Below are 14,619 nucleotides of genomic sequence, written 5' to 3' on the forward strand. Positions count from 1 at the left end.
GGACCTCAGAATGAGCCGCACTGTCATACAACACCTAAAGCTCTTGGTCTTCATGTCAACTATTTGCTATACGTTAATGAATGATTGGGAACTTGCAGCAGCATGTGACTCACCTTGGGTCTATCTCCTAGGAAGCCACTGCAGTTAGGTGCATCACAGCGACAGACAGTCTTCTCATTCCCGAGACAGTCCAGATTATAATTAAAAGTCAACTCTGTACCTAGAAATTTAACCAAACAAAATAAACAAATGAAAAGCCTTCAAGAAAGCATTAAACACAATCACTGCTTCTCAGGATGCTTTCTTCTGAACAAATGACCATTGTACACACAATTATCTAATCGGACATCTGTACAGAATATATTGCACGCCAACAACAAAAATCCGAAAAAGTGGAGAAACCCAAAATTACTTAGAAAAAAAGCAGGATTTTTTTTGCATGAAAATAAATGAGGACTTTTAAAATTGCATATTCTCTCAAATATTTTCAATACTGACGTTTAATTTTTTTTTAAAATGCAAACAAAACTAACATATAGTATTTCTCATTTGTCAGCCACCAATAACTGGTGTTACCTTTAACCAGGTTCTGTTTTCCTGAGGTACAGTACCAGTCAAAAAGTTTGGAGACAAATTCGAATTCCATGTTTTTTTCTTTATTTTCCTTATTTAAAAGGTCACTTCATGTCTTAAAGTAATGATGGATGTTGTTTCTCTTTACTTAGCCGAGTGGTTCTTGAACTAATATGGATGACTACAGTTGTGGAATAGGGCTATTTACTGTTTGATCTCAAATGCATTAAGGCAGCAAGAAATTGCACTAATTAACTTTTGATGAGGCACTTGTTAATTGAAAAGCATTCCAGGTGACGACCTCATGAAGCTGGCTAAGAGAATGCCAATAGTGTACAAAGTGTCATCAAGGTAAATGGTGACTACTTTGAAGAATCTAAAATATGAAACATTGTTTGACTAACACTTTTTTGTTTTTTGGGCGCCTTTCAACACAAAAAGTACAACGGGTTGTGGACCTGCACATATCAGGTAATGGACATTAAAAATACAGTGGAAAATCTATTATTGCAATCAGGGCTATTATGTTTCACATATCTGAAACAGTTGGAAATGAGCCATGAATTGGTTTTCTAAGCACACTGTCCTGCCAGACAGTGAGGAGAATGCAGCTTAAACACAGTTTAGACTCTTTTGGGTGTCACGTTTCAAAGTGACCTGTTAAATAGCACTTTCATAACAACTAGAGGCATCTGGAAGCATTCAAAGAAAGAGTCATTCCTGAGAATCTCTCACAAAACATAGCACCTGAACTTGAAGTTTCCAACTGTGTACAAGTGTTCTACATGGAGGAGTGGACCACAATCTCTCCACAAGTGTCGATAAACTTAATAAAGATTCTAGGAAGATGCTTTAGGGCAAAATCAGGTGCCACAAAATTTTAATAGCAAGTGTGCCAAAATTTTAAGCCAGTGTTCTGTAGAATAAATTGCACTAATTAAATACTTGTTTTTGATTAGTCTTATTTAAAGTGAGACGGCCTTTCAATTTCATAAAATCTGTGAAATTTAGTTCCCTCAGAAATTTGGTCATTGTGATGCATGTTTATTTCTGTAATATCTCACAAAACCAGGCCATTCTGTGGCTGGGAAGTGATTTAATTTGAGGGGATTCCAGAGCAAATAATGTGTATGAAATCGCTCGCTTCGTGCAGTTAAGCAGACAGAGGAAGTCCGTGTGCGCATGTGCAGGGTTACCTTGACCGTGCACTGACAGTTACATCATTCTGTTGCTATGCGAACAGCTGATCACAACGAGGTGCTCGCTGACCGCCAATATTTATTAGTTTGGTCCTGCGTTTCCTTTCCTTCACAACATAACGGCTTTTCTTCTTGCTTTCCGTTAATGTAGTCAGTCTTTCATGTTTCATTCGCGCACTCACGTCCTCCATTTTTCTCTCCTGTTTCAAATTTGTATCCCACAATGGCTTGCGTGAACGGGGAAAGCCCACCACGTGATGCATGACATAGTATCTGGTATTGGGTCATGGTGAAGCAGGAAAAAAATAGTGGAGAATTTAGGGCCATGTGGCCCTAAATTCATTAATTGTTCTATTAAAAAAAAAAAAACTAATAAAATTGCAAGTCTGTGATTCGAATTCAGTAGCTTTTGGTCCACTAAACAAAAATAATTGGGTGCCAGGAAAATTCTTTTTATGCAGGGTTTCCCATACATAGACCATTGTGTGGCGCAGCGCCACACAATGGATTCCTATCGCCACACAATCAGACTCGCGATTTGGGGGGAAAAAAATTTCCGTTGCTTATCGTTCCGTTCATTCATAGTGCTCTTTCTTCTCGTTCACAGACGCGCACACAGAGAGCAAGAGAGAGAGAGACGGAGGGGCGTGTACACAGGCCTGCAAGTCGGCCTGTTAGGCTAATTAAAAACAACGCAGCCTTCCCGATTCGCCTTCCAACCCCTCATTTTAAAAGGTAGCCTACATCGTGCTCGTGATGAGCTTTATCATAGCCTTCTTGGCTTACAGGAAACGGACATCCCCGAGTCAGGCTATAAACCAATTTTGATGCATACAGCAGCAGCTTGACGCGAGGAACCGGCCTTATTGCATTATCCCGTTTATCCCACTTCAGCAATCACTTCCCTTACGATAGGGCACTTGAGTTTTTTTTTTTCAGGAAGCCACGAGAATTAAATGTTCTGATAGGGCATGCAGGCTTTGCACCAATTGGGGTAATGCTTTTTCATTATTGTTAGTTGCCTTGGTGTTGCCTTAAGTGGTTTCTTACATCTAATTATGATATTTTATTATTTTGTTACATTATACTATTTATTTCATTTTAGTATTGGTTGAGGTAAGTGTTGAGTTCAATATTTAAAATAAAAACCTCCAGCTTGTTTTTTGCTATTCCTTGAATGTCAACTAAAGAATGATTGAAAGATTGCCATCAAAAAGGCAAAAAACTAAGGTAAAAACCAGAGATGCACCGATTGACCGGCTGCTGATCGGAATCGGTCGATTTTCACGTGATCGGCCATGACCGGCGACCGGCCAGTCAAAATTAAAATATGCCGATTTTCTGCCGATCAAAACTTGTGTATCACATAGAAATGAAAGTGGAAATACTCGTAATTCGCAACTAAAAAGACTGCAGCTACACTGGCAGCATGAACATGCTTTTTAGTGTGATTGTGTTGCGCTTGCGCAGAACAGTGTCAGTCCTGCGCGCCTAACGAGCTCCGGCGCGCACTGTTAACAAAAAAAATATATATATATTCACTATATTTGGATATCCAAATATAGTGAATTTTTTTTGTACCAGATATTGGATGTGAAAAGAAGAAAATGTTTGTGGTTGTGTGAATTTCCCATTACAGGAATTAATACGCTAGCCTATTACCAAACATCTAGTTAGATTTGTACAAAGAGAGAGAGAAAAAAAATGTCTTTTTGTTTGTTTTACAACCTTGGTTGCACTTGATTCCATTGGAAATTACTCTACAAATACACATTTGACAAAGATGATATACAGTGGTGCTTGAAAGTTTGTGAACCCTTCAGAATTTCCTATATTTCTGCATAAATATAACCTAAAACATCATCATATTTTCACACAAGTCCTAAAAGTAGATAAAGAGAACCCAGTTAAACAAATGAGACAAAAATATTATAGTTGGTCACTTATTTATTGAGGAAAATGATCCAATATTACATATCTGTGAGTGGCAAAAGTATGTGAACCTCTAGGATTAGCAGTTAATTTGAAGGTGAAATTAGAGTCAGGTGTTTTCATTCAATGGGATGACAATCAGGTGTGAGTGGGCACCCTGTTTTATTTAAAGAACAGGAATCTATCAAAGTCTGATCTTCACAACACATGTTTGTGGAAGTGTATCATGACACGAACAAAGGAGATTTCTGAGGACCTTAGAAAAAGCGTTGTTGATGCTCATCAGGCTGGAAAAGATTACAAAACCATCTCTAAAGAGTTTGGATGCCAACAATCCACAGTCAGACAGACTGTGTACAAATGGAGGAAATTCAAGACCATTGTTACCCTCCCCAGGAGTGGCCGACCAACAAAGATCACTCCAAGAGCAAAGTGTGTAATAGTCGGCGAGGTCACAAAGGACCCCAAGGTAACTTCTAAGCAACTGAAGGCCTCTCTCACATTAACATTAGCCAATGTTCATGAGTCCACCATCAGGAGAACACTGAACAACAATGGTGTGCATTGCAGGGTTGCAAGGAGAAAGTCACTGCTCTCCAAAAAGAACATTGCTGCTCATTTGCAGTTTGCTAAAGATCATGTGGACAAGCCAGAAGGCTATTGGAAAATGTTTTGTGGACAGATGAGACCAAAATAGAACTTTTTGGTTTAAATGAGAAGCATTATGTTTGGAGAAAGGAAAGCACTGCATTCCAACATAAGAACCTTATCCCTTCTGTGAAACATGGTGGTGGTAGTATCATGGTTTGGGCCTGTTTTGCTGCATCTGGGCCAGGATGGTTTGCCATCATTGCTGGAACAAAGAATTCTGAATTATACCAGCAAATTCTAAAGGAAAATATCAGGACATCTGTCCATGAACTAAATCTTAAGAGAAGGTGAGTCATGCAGCAAGACAGCAACCCTAAGCATACAAGTTGTTCCACCAAAGAATGGTTAAAGAATAATAAAGTTAATGTTTTGGAATGGCCAAGTCAAGTCTTGACCTTAATCCAATCGAAATGTTGTGGAAGGACCTGAAGTGAGCAGTTCATGTGAGGAAACCCACCAACATCCCAGAGTTGAAGCTGTTCTGTATGGAGGAATGGGCTAAAATTCCTCCAAGCCAGTGTGCAGGACTGATCAACAGTTACCACAAATGTTTAGTTGCAGTTATTGCTGCACAAGAGGGTCACACCAGATACTGAAAGCAAAGGTTCACATACTTTTGCCACTCACAGATATGTAATATTGGATCATTTTCCTCAATAAATAAATGACCAAGTATAATATTTATCATCTCATTTGTTTAACTGGGTTCTCTTTATCTACTTTTAGGACTTGTGTGAAAATCTGATGATGTTTTAGGTCATATTTATGCAGAAATATAGGAAATTCTAAAGGGTTCACAAACTTTCAAGCACCACTGTATGGCTGTGGTATAAGTATGACTGGAAATTATTTTTGTATTTTGATACTGAATGAAGTAATAGGTTGTTCTATAAGGCATAAGTTTTCAGATCTAAATAGGCTTATGAAAGTGTGTTCCATAGCAGTAGGCAAATAATATATGAGGGGGAAGTTGTTTTGTGCCAGATATTGGATGGGAAAAGAAAAAATGTTTGTGTGAATTTCCTATTTCAGGAATTAATATGTTAATACCAAACATGAAGAAAGATTTTACAAAGAACAAGTCTTTTTGTTTGTTTTCAACCTTTGAGGTGTTGAAAATTTATTACTGAAAATCTGGCAGAATGTTCTATTAAAGAAAAGATAAAAAGAAAATAGTCTTTGTGTGTGCTGTGTAGTGGTTTGAAAAAATGAAATCGGAATCGGCCAAAATCGGTATCGGCAGGTCACACTCCATGGGAAATCGGAATCGGCCCAAAAAATTGCAATCGGTGCATCTCTAGTAAAAACTAAGCTTTAACTTCAATCTTGGTGAGTAATTTTCATAAATTTAAAAAGACAGGTTTTCCAACAACATCAAGCCCAGCAAACTAATGGCCTGCCCTGTAATGTAAAGTTGGGTCAAGGAATGAAACCAGGCAGGGTTCTGGTAAAAATTGTTTTAGCTGTCTTCTCTTAAAGAACTTAAAAGAATTTAGATTGAACTGAATAATCTCAAATGCTTCTTGTAGCTTTAAAATAGTCCCAGCAGGTGACTCTGAAGAAAAATACTGTGTGTTTGAACACCGCCCGCTGTAAACACTTTGCATACACCCCAATGACCGACTCCACCGACTGCCACGACACCACCGTGCACGATTCCCTCATCGGCACAGTGGAGCACCACAAATTGCTATCTGGTCTGTGGGAAACACTGTTACGACCTACACTTGAAAAATCTGAAAGGCAGTCCATCTTTAAACATGTTTGTCCATGCATGTTCGAGTTTAAATCTCATGAAAAATTTTTATATATGCCTGTGCTTCTCCACCTCTTTGTCACCCGTCTGTATATTTTCATCCTGACAATACATTTACTGTAATAAATCTGGCCTGCTGTGCTCAGTGCTCTTCTCTGAACTCACCTGCTGGAATGTCACACACAGCGAACAGGCCCACACGCGTATCTCCATTCACTGTCCACTTCTGAGTCTCACAGTTGGGCTGGCAGCTGTGGTTCATGAAGCGGGAGTAGTTCCCTTTAGGGCCTGCATCAATGATCCGGTCCTATATGCACACAGCATTGAGTCGTGTTTTATTGACAGCAGTGGTTTATCCAGTTACTTTGACTTACAGTGCCCATGAAATGAGCCATGATTTGATTTTTGTATGCGGACACATTTCCTTTTAAAAAATAAATAAGCATGTTAAACAACATAACCAATTTCCACAACAGCCAATAACCCTTGAGAGACACCATACCTCCTGTGGTATCTAAAGAAACTCAATAGCGGTTGAGCAAACCAGCAAAATAATGCAGCTTAAAAGTAGAAAAAAAAAGTATTTCACTTGTGGATAATCTCACTGCCAATTTGCTATATGCACACGGTGGTGTCAACATACTTTCTGTAAAATCTAAGGCAGTCAAGTAACTTCTGTTATTACCTCCGCCAAGGAGGTTATGTTTTCGGTAGCGTTGGTTTGTCTGTTAGCAACATTACGGAAAAAGTAATACCCGGATTGCTCTGAAATTTTTCCCAGAGGTGTGACTGAGCACAAGTAACAATCCATTAAATTTTGGCGGTGATCCGGATCACCTTCTGGATCCCGGATTTTTTTTTAAAGGATTCTTGGCGGAGGTCTGCACTCTCCGAGTGCTTTTCTAGTCCATACTGATGCTATGATTTTTGTTGAATGGCGCAAAAAGAGGTTTCAATAAACCTACAGCGCTACTGAACACTGCTGTGTTCTGTGTAAAGCCTTCAGTAAGTACAACCAAGTACATACTACTCTTATATTGCCCTCTGATGCAGAAAGGAGCCAAAAATGGATTGTCGCTATTCGAAGGGAGAACTTTACAGTTAGTCACCATACCTGAGCTTGTAACCAGCATTCAATTTTAAAAAATTGTTCATGAGCCAGGGTGGCAACTATTAAAGGGAGTGGTTTCGGTGTTGCGAGAGTAGAACAATTTCTCTGTACCATTATAAAGACTGGGGAGTTCTCAAGAGGAAAGAGAGTGACCAGTGGAGGATGACACCAGGTCAGGAGTCTGATACAATCCCTAAGGACCGCAATCTCAAGGTTGTCGACTTGGCTATCGATGAAAACATGTCTCCCTGAGAGGAGGTCCACGAGTTGAGGAAACAAAATGAGAATTTTGGAGTGTGGCTTAGCCAACGACACTCAAGAATTTTATTTATTTTTTTAATTTCTAAGGCAAATTTCAACTTAAAACGTAACATACTAACTAGGACTGTTGATCGATTAAAAAACAAAACAAAACGTAAGTATCCGCACAGTTCGCTATGATTAATCATGATTAATTGCTTTTTCCTTCTTAAACTTGTAATAATGGAAATTTAAATGGATATTTACAGTACCAGTCAAAATATTGTACACACCTACTTATTCATAGGTTTTTCTGTATTTTGACTATTTTTGACATTGAACAATACAGAGGACATCAAAACTATTAAATAATTCCATGTGTGTTCCATAGGTTGTGGCAAACAAAAAAAGCATTTAAAAAATGTTTTATATTTTAGATTCTTCAGAGTAACCACTGTTTACCTTGATGCTTTGCACACTATTGGCATTATCTTAACCAGCTTCATGAGGTCATCACCTGGAATGCTTTTCAACTAACAGGTGCCTTGTCAAAAGTTAATTAATGCAATTTCTTGCCTTCTTAATGCATCTGAGATCAAACAGTAAATAATAAATACAGTAAATAGCCCTATTCCACAACTGTAGTACTCCATATTATGTCAAGAACTGCTGAACTAAGTAAAGAGAAACAACATCCATCATTAAGACATTAAGTCTTTCTCAATAAAGACAAAACACTGAATTGGGAGGCGTGCCCAAACTTTTGACCAGTACTGTATATTTAAATTCAAATAATATTCAATTCAATAGCATCTTTGTAACTATGAACACAGATTCTCTTCTGTTAACTACAGACTTACAATAAAAGTCATCAAACTTAACTGTCAGTTTGAAAAGCATATTCCCCAACAGAAAGAAGACCCAGACCTTTAACTTTATATGTTAAAGTGCCAGCTGGATTTCAAAACTATCAAGACCATTAAAATTAGATATCAGCTTAGAAGGCAATATGCACTAATCTAAATGATTTATTCTTTATTATTAACAAAAACTGTGTTCCTTTTTCCAAGTTGAATTTCACAGGTCCACAATGGTCCACGCAAATATGAAAGCTTACAGGTCTCATTATTCACCCACAAAGTACCACACACCTGCAACAGAGACGGGCAAAGTCCCGTAGAGACAGTTTCGGAGGGTGTTTTGCTTTAATGGGATATTTCAAAGACAAATTACTTTTGTGGTAATTATATTAGGCTTTGCAAACTGCAGATTACTTTTGTTTTCTCCAAAGATCCAGTCAGGGAACTTTTCAAAGAGAATCTTTCTGCCTAAAACTTCATCCTTCTACTTATCCACCTTTTAGGATGGTTCCGTTTCCGCCACATGGTCAGCTAACACAGGAAGTAAACAAAATGCATTAACTGAATTAACTGCCTACATTTTTTCACGCATTAAATATTTCAAATTAATCACGAAAAAAAAGAACACAATTGACAGCACTAAAATTAACACCTTAAATACGCTATAGTTTTAAAAACATACAATGCATGTCCCGGTTATAGAATCATTTCAAGAGAAATACAGTCACTTTAAGACAATTTAACTTTTGGCATTTTAACCTTTTATGCATGTTTAAGGTCGCTACTAGCTAACAGTAGGTGTCTACTGCCATCAGAACAAGTGTAATGATAACTAGCAATGCCACATGAGGTGAAGTGACGCTTAGGTTGCCTGTAACATCTGTTTCGGAGAACCAGAGGGCAAATATTTCAATCGACAGCTTAGGCATTTAAGTGGCACCAAAATTAGGCCCCAAAACTTGCATTGCGATTTAGTCCACTGGATGCTAATTGTATAGGAACCGGTGCCATATTGCCATGGGGTTTTAGTACCCAATCCTACCTTCTGAGATTTCCAACCACCGAGCTGCAGACTGGTCACGGGTTTGGGTCATTTTTTTACATTCCCTCCCCACTATGCAGCAGTGGGGGCATTAAGCTTCTCATGGGGAAAAGACTGATATTTATTTTACTTCCTTGTGCCAAATATGGATCAAGAAGCAGGTCGCAAATGTGCCCAATATCTCAAAAGGCTTCATTCTTGTCACGTCCTAACAGAAAGACATTATTATAAAAGCCTGAAAAACAACCATCTTAAATTCATAGGCACTTTAATTTAAGTGCTGAAGTTAAACCCGTTGGATCCAGTGCTGAATATTTTTTCCAACTAAAGTTTTGAAAACTGATGGAAACAATTTTGCATTTCGCAACAGCTTAACACAACATGCGTGAACATTTTCAATAGTTTCTGAACTACTTCACCACCATTTACCTTCTTGTCTACATAAAAAGGTCCTGTAAAAGTAGCTAGCAACTGAACAGCGGGTTGGGTATTTCCAGCTCTGTTGCCAGTGTGTTCAGTTTCACATTCAACATCATCCATTTCAAAGTCAGCATTTGATGGATCAGATTTGGCATTGATGACAATGTGGAACACATCCACAACAGACACCCCCCCCCATTTACTACTCGACAATGCCATGCTATTTTATATTTACCCAGCTGTCAGAAACCACTGAACACCATGCAGTAGACTAAAACTAGGTTAGGTCATCAGCATTCACTACATTTGCGACATCTCTCAACGACCATAGTTACGAGAGGCACCATGTAGCCCTAGAAGTCGACTTTTATCACAACTTATCCTTTTATCACAGCCCCTAATGTCAACTTTTGTCAACTCCTGCAGTGAAATGGTTAATATACAGGAAACTGAAGTTAATAAGAATTTGAGCCAAATTGTAGCCCTATGTGAGCATCCCAAATAGGTTGTATAAATTGAGAATTTCTGAAAATTATTTCTCAACTAATGATTAAATTACCCAGCACAACTGTAGTATTTAATACTGTAGGGTCACAGAATGCTGACCTGTGACACTCCCAATTAAATACTGTTCCTCTCGCTCTACTGCACACTGTCCAGCCATGGCAGACTGCACCAAGTACAGCAGGAGCAGACACTCTCACACTACTAAATTATTTCATTCATTATCTTACAAACTTTGAGCAAAGAAGGAACGAGGATCCAGAATCTACAGCTAAACTAAGGACAACCTTTTGTAGAAGTCCTATAAATGAGACGTCCTGTCATCTCCACTCGTTCTGCCTCCCTGGGTTTTTATTTTAAATAAGATCAACTGTGAGCTACTGCTCACTTACGTATTCCCCCCTGCTCTTGCTTATATCAGAATGCAAGCAATTGAAGGAATAGGACACTTATTATGAATGTTGACTTCAACAAATAATTAACCCTGAAACAAGTAAACAGCAGTGTCTCTCCCCAGGGATTTCAAACAGCATCCTGGTAAACTGTCATTTTGAAAAAGCATTTTGCTTCTTGAAATAGCGTCAAAATCCACCCCATATGTTTCATAAATGCATTCAGTCAGTAAACGGGAAGTTGATGTGCGACAGACCTGAAAACGGTATACACGGTATAGAACCCCAAGCTGAAGCTTGGTACCAAATATCAAGCAGTTGTGATTTGTAATTGCTGAGAAAAGTGTTACGAAAATGTTGTAAAGCCACCCTATATGTTTTGTAAATACATTCAGTTGGTAAACAGGAAGTCGATGTGGGACAGACCTGAAAACGGTATACATGGTATAGAACCCCAAGCTGAAGTTTGGTACCAAGTGGCTATGATTTGTGGTTGCTAAGAAAAAGGGTGTTTCGGATGGACAGAGGTAAACCAGTATGACCCCCTCCTTTGGAGCGGCGGTATTTAAAAAAAAAAAAGTTATAGCTTGAATATGCCCAGATCATAAAATTACATCTTTATTTATTTTTAAAAAATAAATAAAAAGTAAATAAATAAACCCTTTTAAATTGAAACATTTTAGTTCAAATATTTGTCCCTCATAATTCTTGTGGGCCTGCGGAGTTTACCTTGTCAATGGTGAGCATGTAGAAATGTGTGATGTCATTTTCCTGGGCGTATTTGATCCTGGCTCTGCACTCCTCCTCATCGATTAACTCCCCCACATACTCATTCACAAACTCCCCCTGATTTAAACACACAATAATGATATTAAAAACACAAACAGATCCTTTATATAACCTACAAAATAATGCCATTTACTTTGAACTATATGAAAAAATTAGTTTCATTATACCTGCAACATAAGGCTTTTCTTTATAGTTAATCCACAACTTTGTTACCTTCTTGATGTCTCGGAGAGAAACGAGACCCCAGCCCTTGCCAGCTGTGCGGATAATCTTGGTCTCAGGGTAGAGGCGCTTGGTGAAGTCCTGGTTCATGCAGCGGTCTCCAGCTGGACACACCTGAGGGTGACACTCATACAGCAGCATGCGGTTCAGACACTCCGATTCAAAGCTGCATGGCCGCTCATCACTTGGCTTACAGTTGCACTTCGGGATCTCAGAGATGTCAGCCGTGTAAATCTGGACACGCCCGACCGGTTTGTTGACCTGCAGAAAACGTTTTGGCATCACCATGACAATAACAAACATGATGGCCCACTAAAACAGGACACATGTGAAAGGCAAATGCATTAAATTTTACACGAGAAAAGGATTTATCAAATGGTAGGCTAACAGCAAGGTAATGTTCGCTCCTGATCAAGAGACACCAGTTTTATTATGATGTCTTGCATAAAAAGTTGGTACCTTGATATATTTGTATGGAGGAGGTTTCCTGTTGTTCTCCTGAGCTTCTTTAGCTTCTCTCTCCATTTTGATCTGGTTAAACCGAGCTTCAGCCTCCAGCACAGCTAAAACCATGATGGGTAGGGAACAGGTAAAGACACACTGATATGAATGAGAGAGTTATATGTTAAATGAGGAAAAAGCAGCAGCCAGCATTACCATTCTTGAAGACCTTCCCAATGCCAGTCTTCTGGTTTCTGCTTGCCCTATCTCCCTCCATATAAGGGAACACACGGCCCTGGTGGGTCCAGTAGTAATCTTTTGATCCAAAAAAGTAAACAGGAAACTCTCCAATCTCATGACGTAGGTGCTGAATATTCGTAGGGATATTCCTGGGATGACGGATTTCTGCTGGCCACCATCTGGAGTTTCAGAGTGGATCAAAGGACACAACGCCATGATTATTTATTTTTCATGAGACAATCAAACAAGACAACCAAGTTGTTGCAAGATATGCCAAAGAAATATTAAAATAGCTAATAAACAGGTCTGTGCTGGTGGCTGCAGAGTAACAGGTCCCTGTTAAGCAATGACTGATACTTGCCTGTAATTGCCCAGTTTGACCCAGATGATGTCTCTGTACTTAGGCTTCTTGCCTGAGCGGCAGTCATAACAGAACCAGCTACCATCAGGCATAGTGATATTTAGACAGTCAGGGTGAAAGGCAGCTGGACATGATTCACAGCACAGAAGGCTGCCACCTACAGACACAATTGAACAATACAACCACACATCACTGCTTAAAATGCATATCACGCGTAAATTCAGGAGCAAGATCAATGTACCGTATTGGCTCGAATATAAGACGGTGTTTTTGTTGTAAAAAATAGCTCTTAAAAAGGGGGGGGGGTCGTCTTAAATTCGCGGACTAGACAAAATGCCACCAAAAACGAAAGTGAAAGTGAGGACAGTGAGAGTGAGCAAAGTGAGGCTGAGGATCTCTGTGCTGAGTAGCTGTAATTTAGCAAACTACCCTTTCCATTGTTTCAGTTGTTTATTACTGTAAACCTTAATGTATTGTTTAATGCATTGTTTAAAACATTTGCACTGTTCTGCAAATTTATTCCATATACCCGTAGGCTATGGGAAGTTAATGCATTGACATTCTGAAGTTTATGAACTTTCAATCTAAACCTGACAAATTTGTTGAATTAATGCAATTTAAATGTTTTAATTTGGCTTGTCTAGTAGCCTGCAGTTTAGCCTCCTTTTTTACTTCTATGAAAAGTGTTCACGGAAATGGGACTGAAATGACCTCTATTTAAATGTGAAAAACAAAAGCCTCTAATTTTAAACAGAATTTTGAAATAAATACGCTTTATATGAATGAACATTTGGTCTTCAAAAAACTTTTTCCCCAAAGATGAACTTGGAAAAGGGGGGGTCGTCTTACATTCAGGGTCGTCTTATATTCGGGCCAATATGGTAATTCTCCTATTTTATATTAAACTTTGGTCAAATATTGGTCACATTTTGCATTTTGTGCAATTTTTTTACCTTGCGCAATACCAGAAAAATTCAGTTGAAATCAAGCCATTTGAGGCGAATTGGTCCGCCTCTGAAAAAACTTGGCATTTGTATTTCCCGGCAAACACTGATTTTCGTGACGTCACGTGCGGGACGCCTGCCTCTGAATCCTACGTCAGCGCTGGTTTGTTTATGAGAAAACGACCTGGTGGTTTTCTGCAAATTTCTTCAACGTTATCACGTAATTATTAAAATGGTTAACAGATGTATCGTAGGAGAGTGTAGCAACATTACATTCTTCATCCAAAGGTGAAGTAACATTGCACTCAGGTGACAATTCCATATTTCAATGCAAAACCGCTAGCTGCTAAACTTCATCTACACAGGCTGTGCACTGAAACCGTGCAAGCTCGCGCAGCCTGCTGGTGCTTCCGCAGGGGACGTCACGAATCTGGCTCTAGACTCCCTTGGGATTTTTCCAGACGCGTTTTATTTTATTTTTTTCTGCTGTAGACGGATGGCCTTGTGCAAAATTACCCTTCTGGATGAGTGTGTAAAGGGACATACTTTCATATAAAAAAAAAAAGAAATTGGTCCAGGATATGCACTTTAAAGGTATAGTTGTTCTGTTAGCACAAATCAGCTTTTTAAAAACTTACAGGCCTGATCTTTAGAGTTCCCTCCTAAACCAATGTCCCAAAACACACTGCTTATGAAATTCTAGCCTAGGCGTACACTGCCTAGGCTAGAATCCCTAAATGCTAGAGCAAGAGGAGAGTTTCTAAACTGACAGGCAAGTAGAGATAGCCTCCTATTGAGGATTATTTAGATACTGGTGGTCCATTGTTCTCCTGTTTACAGAGCATGGAGCATTTAAAAAAAAAATTAATTACACCTACACAGCCATTCAAAAATTATCAACAAAACCTTTAAATCAGGAAGTGAAATGTTACAATCCACGTT

At 38.9% G+C, this 14,619-nt stretch overlaps 1 protein-coding gene across 7 annotated transcripts in view; it reads right to left on the reverse strand.

Annotated features, from left to right (window-relative positions):
• nsd2 (nuclear receptor binding SET domain protein 2) overlaps window positions 1-14,619 on the reverse strand; it is a 53,229-nt gene that overhangs the window by 14,124 nt on the left and 24,486 nt on the right. For all 7 annotated transcript variants that reach the window (XM_060925699.1, XM_060925693.1, XM_060925694.1 and 4 more), the window contains 7 exons: window positions 12,734-12,890; window positions 12,349-12,551; window positions 12,151-12,254; window positions 11,683-11,952; window positions 11,410-11,526; window positions 6,277-6,418; window positions 114-220 (listed from right to left, as the gene is read on the reverse strand). In XM_060925699.1, coding sequence (XP_060781682.1) covers window positions 114-220; window positions 6,277-6,418; window positions 11,410-11,526; window positions 11,683-11,952; window positions 12,151-12,254; window positions 12,349-12,551; window positions 12,734-12,890 — 1,100 coding nt within the window. The remainder of the gene's footprint in view (window positions 1-113; window positions 221-6,276; window positions 6,419-11,409; window positions 11,527-11,682; window positions 11,953-12,150; window positions 12,255-12,348; window positions 12,552-12,733; window positions 12,891-14,619) is intronic.

This window comes from Neoarius graeffei, chromosome 7 (genome assembly GCF_027579695.1).
Source record: "Neoarius graeffei isolate fNeoGra1 chromosome 7, fNeoGra1.pri, whole genome shotgun sequence".
NCBI classification, from domain to species: Eukaryota; Metazoa; Chordata; class Actinopteri; order Siluriformes; family Ariidae; genus Neoarius; species Neoarius graeffei.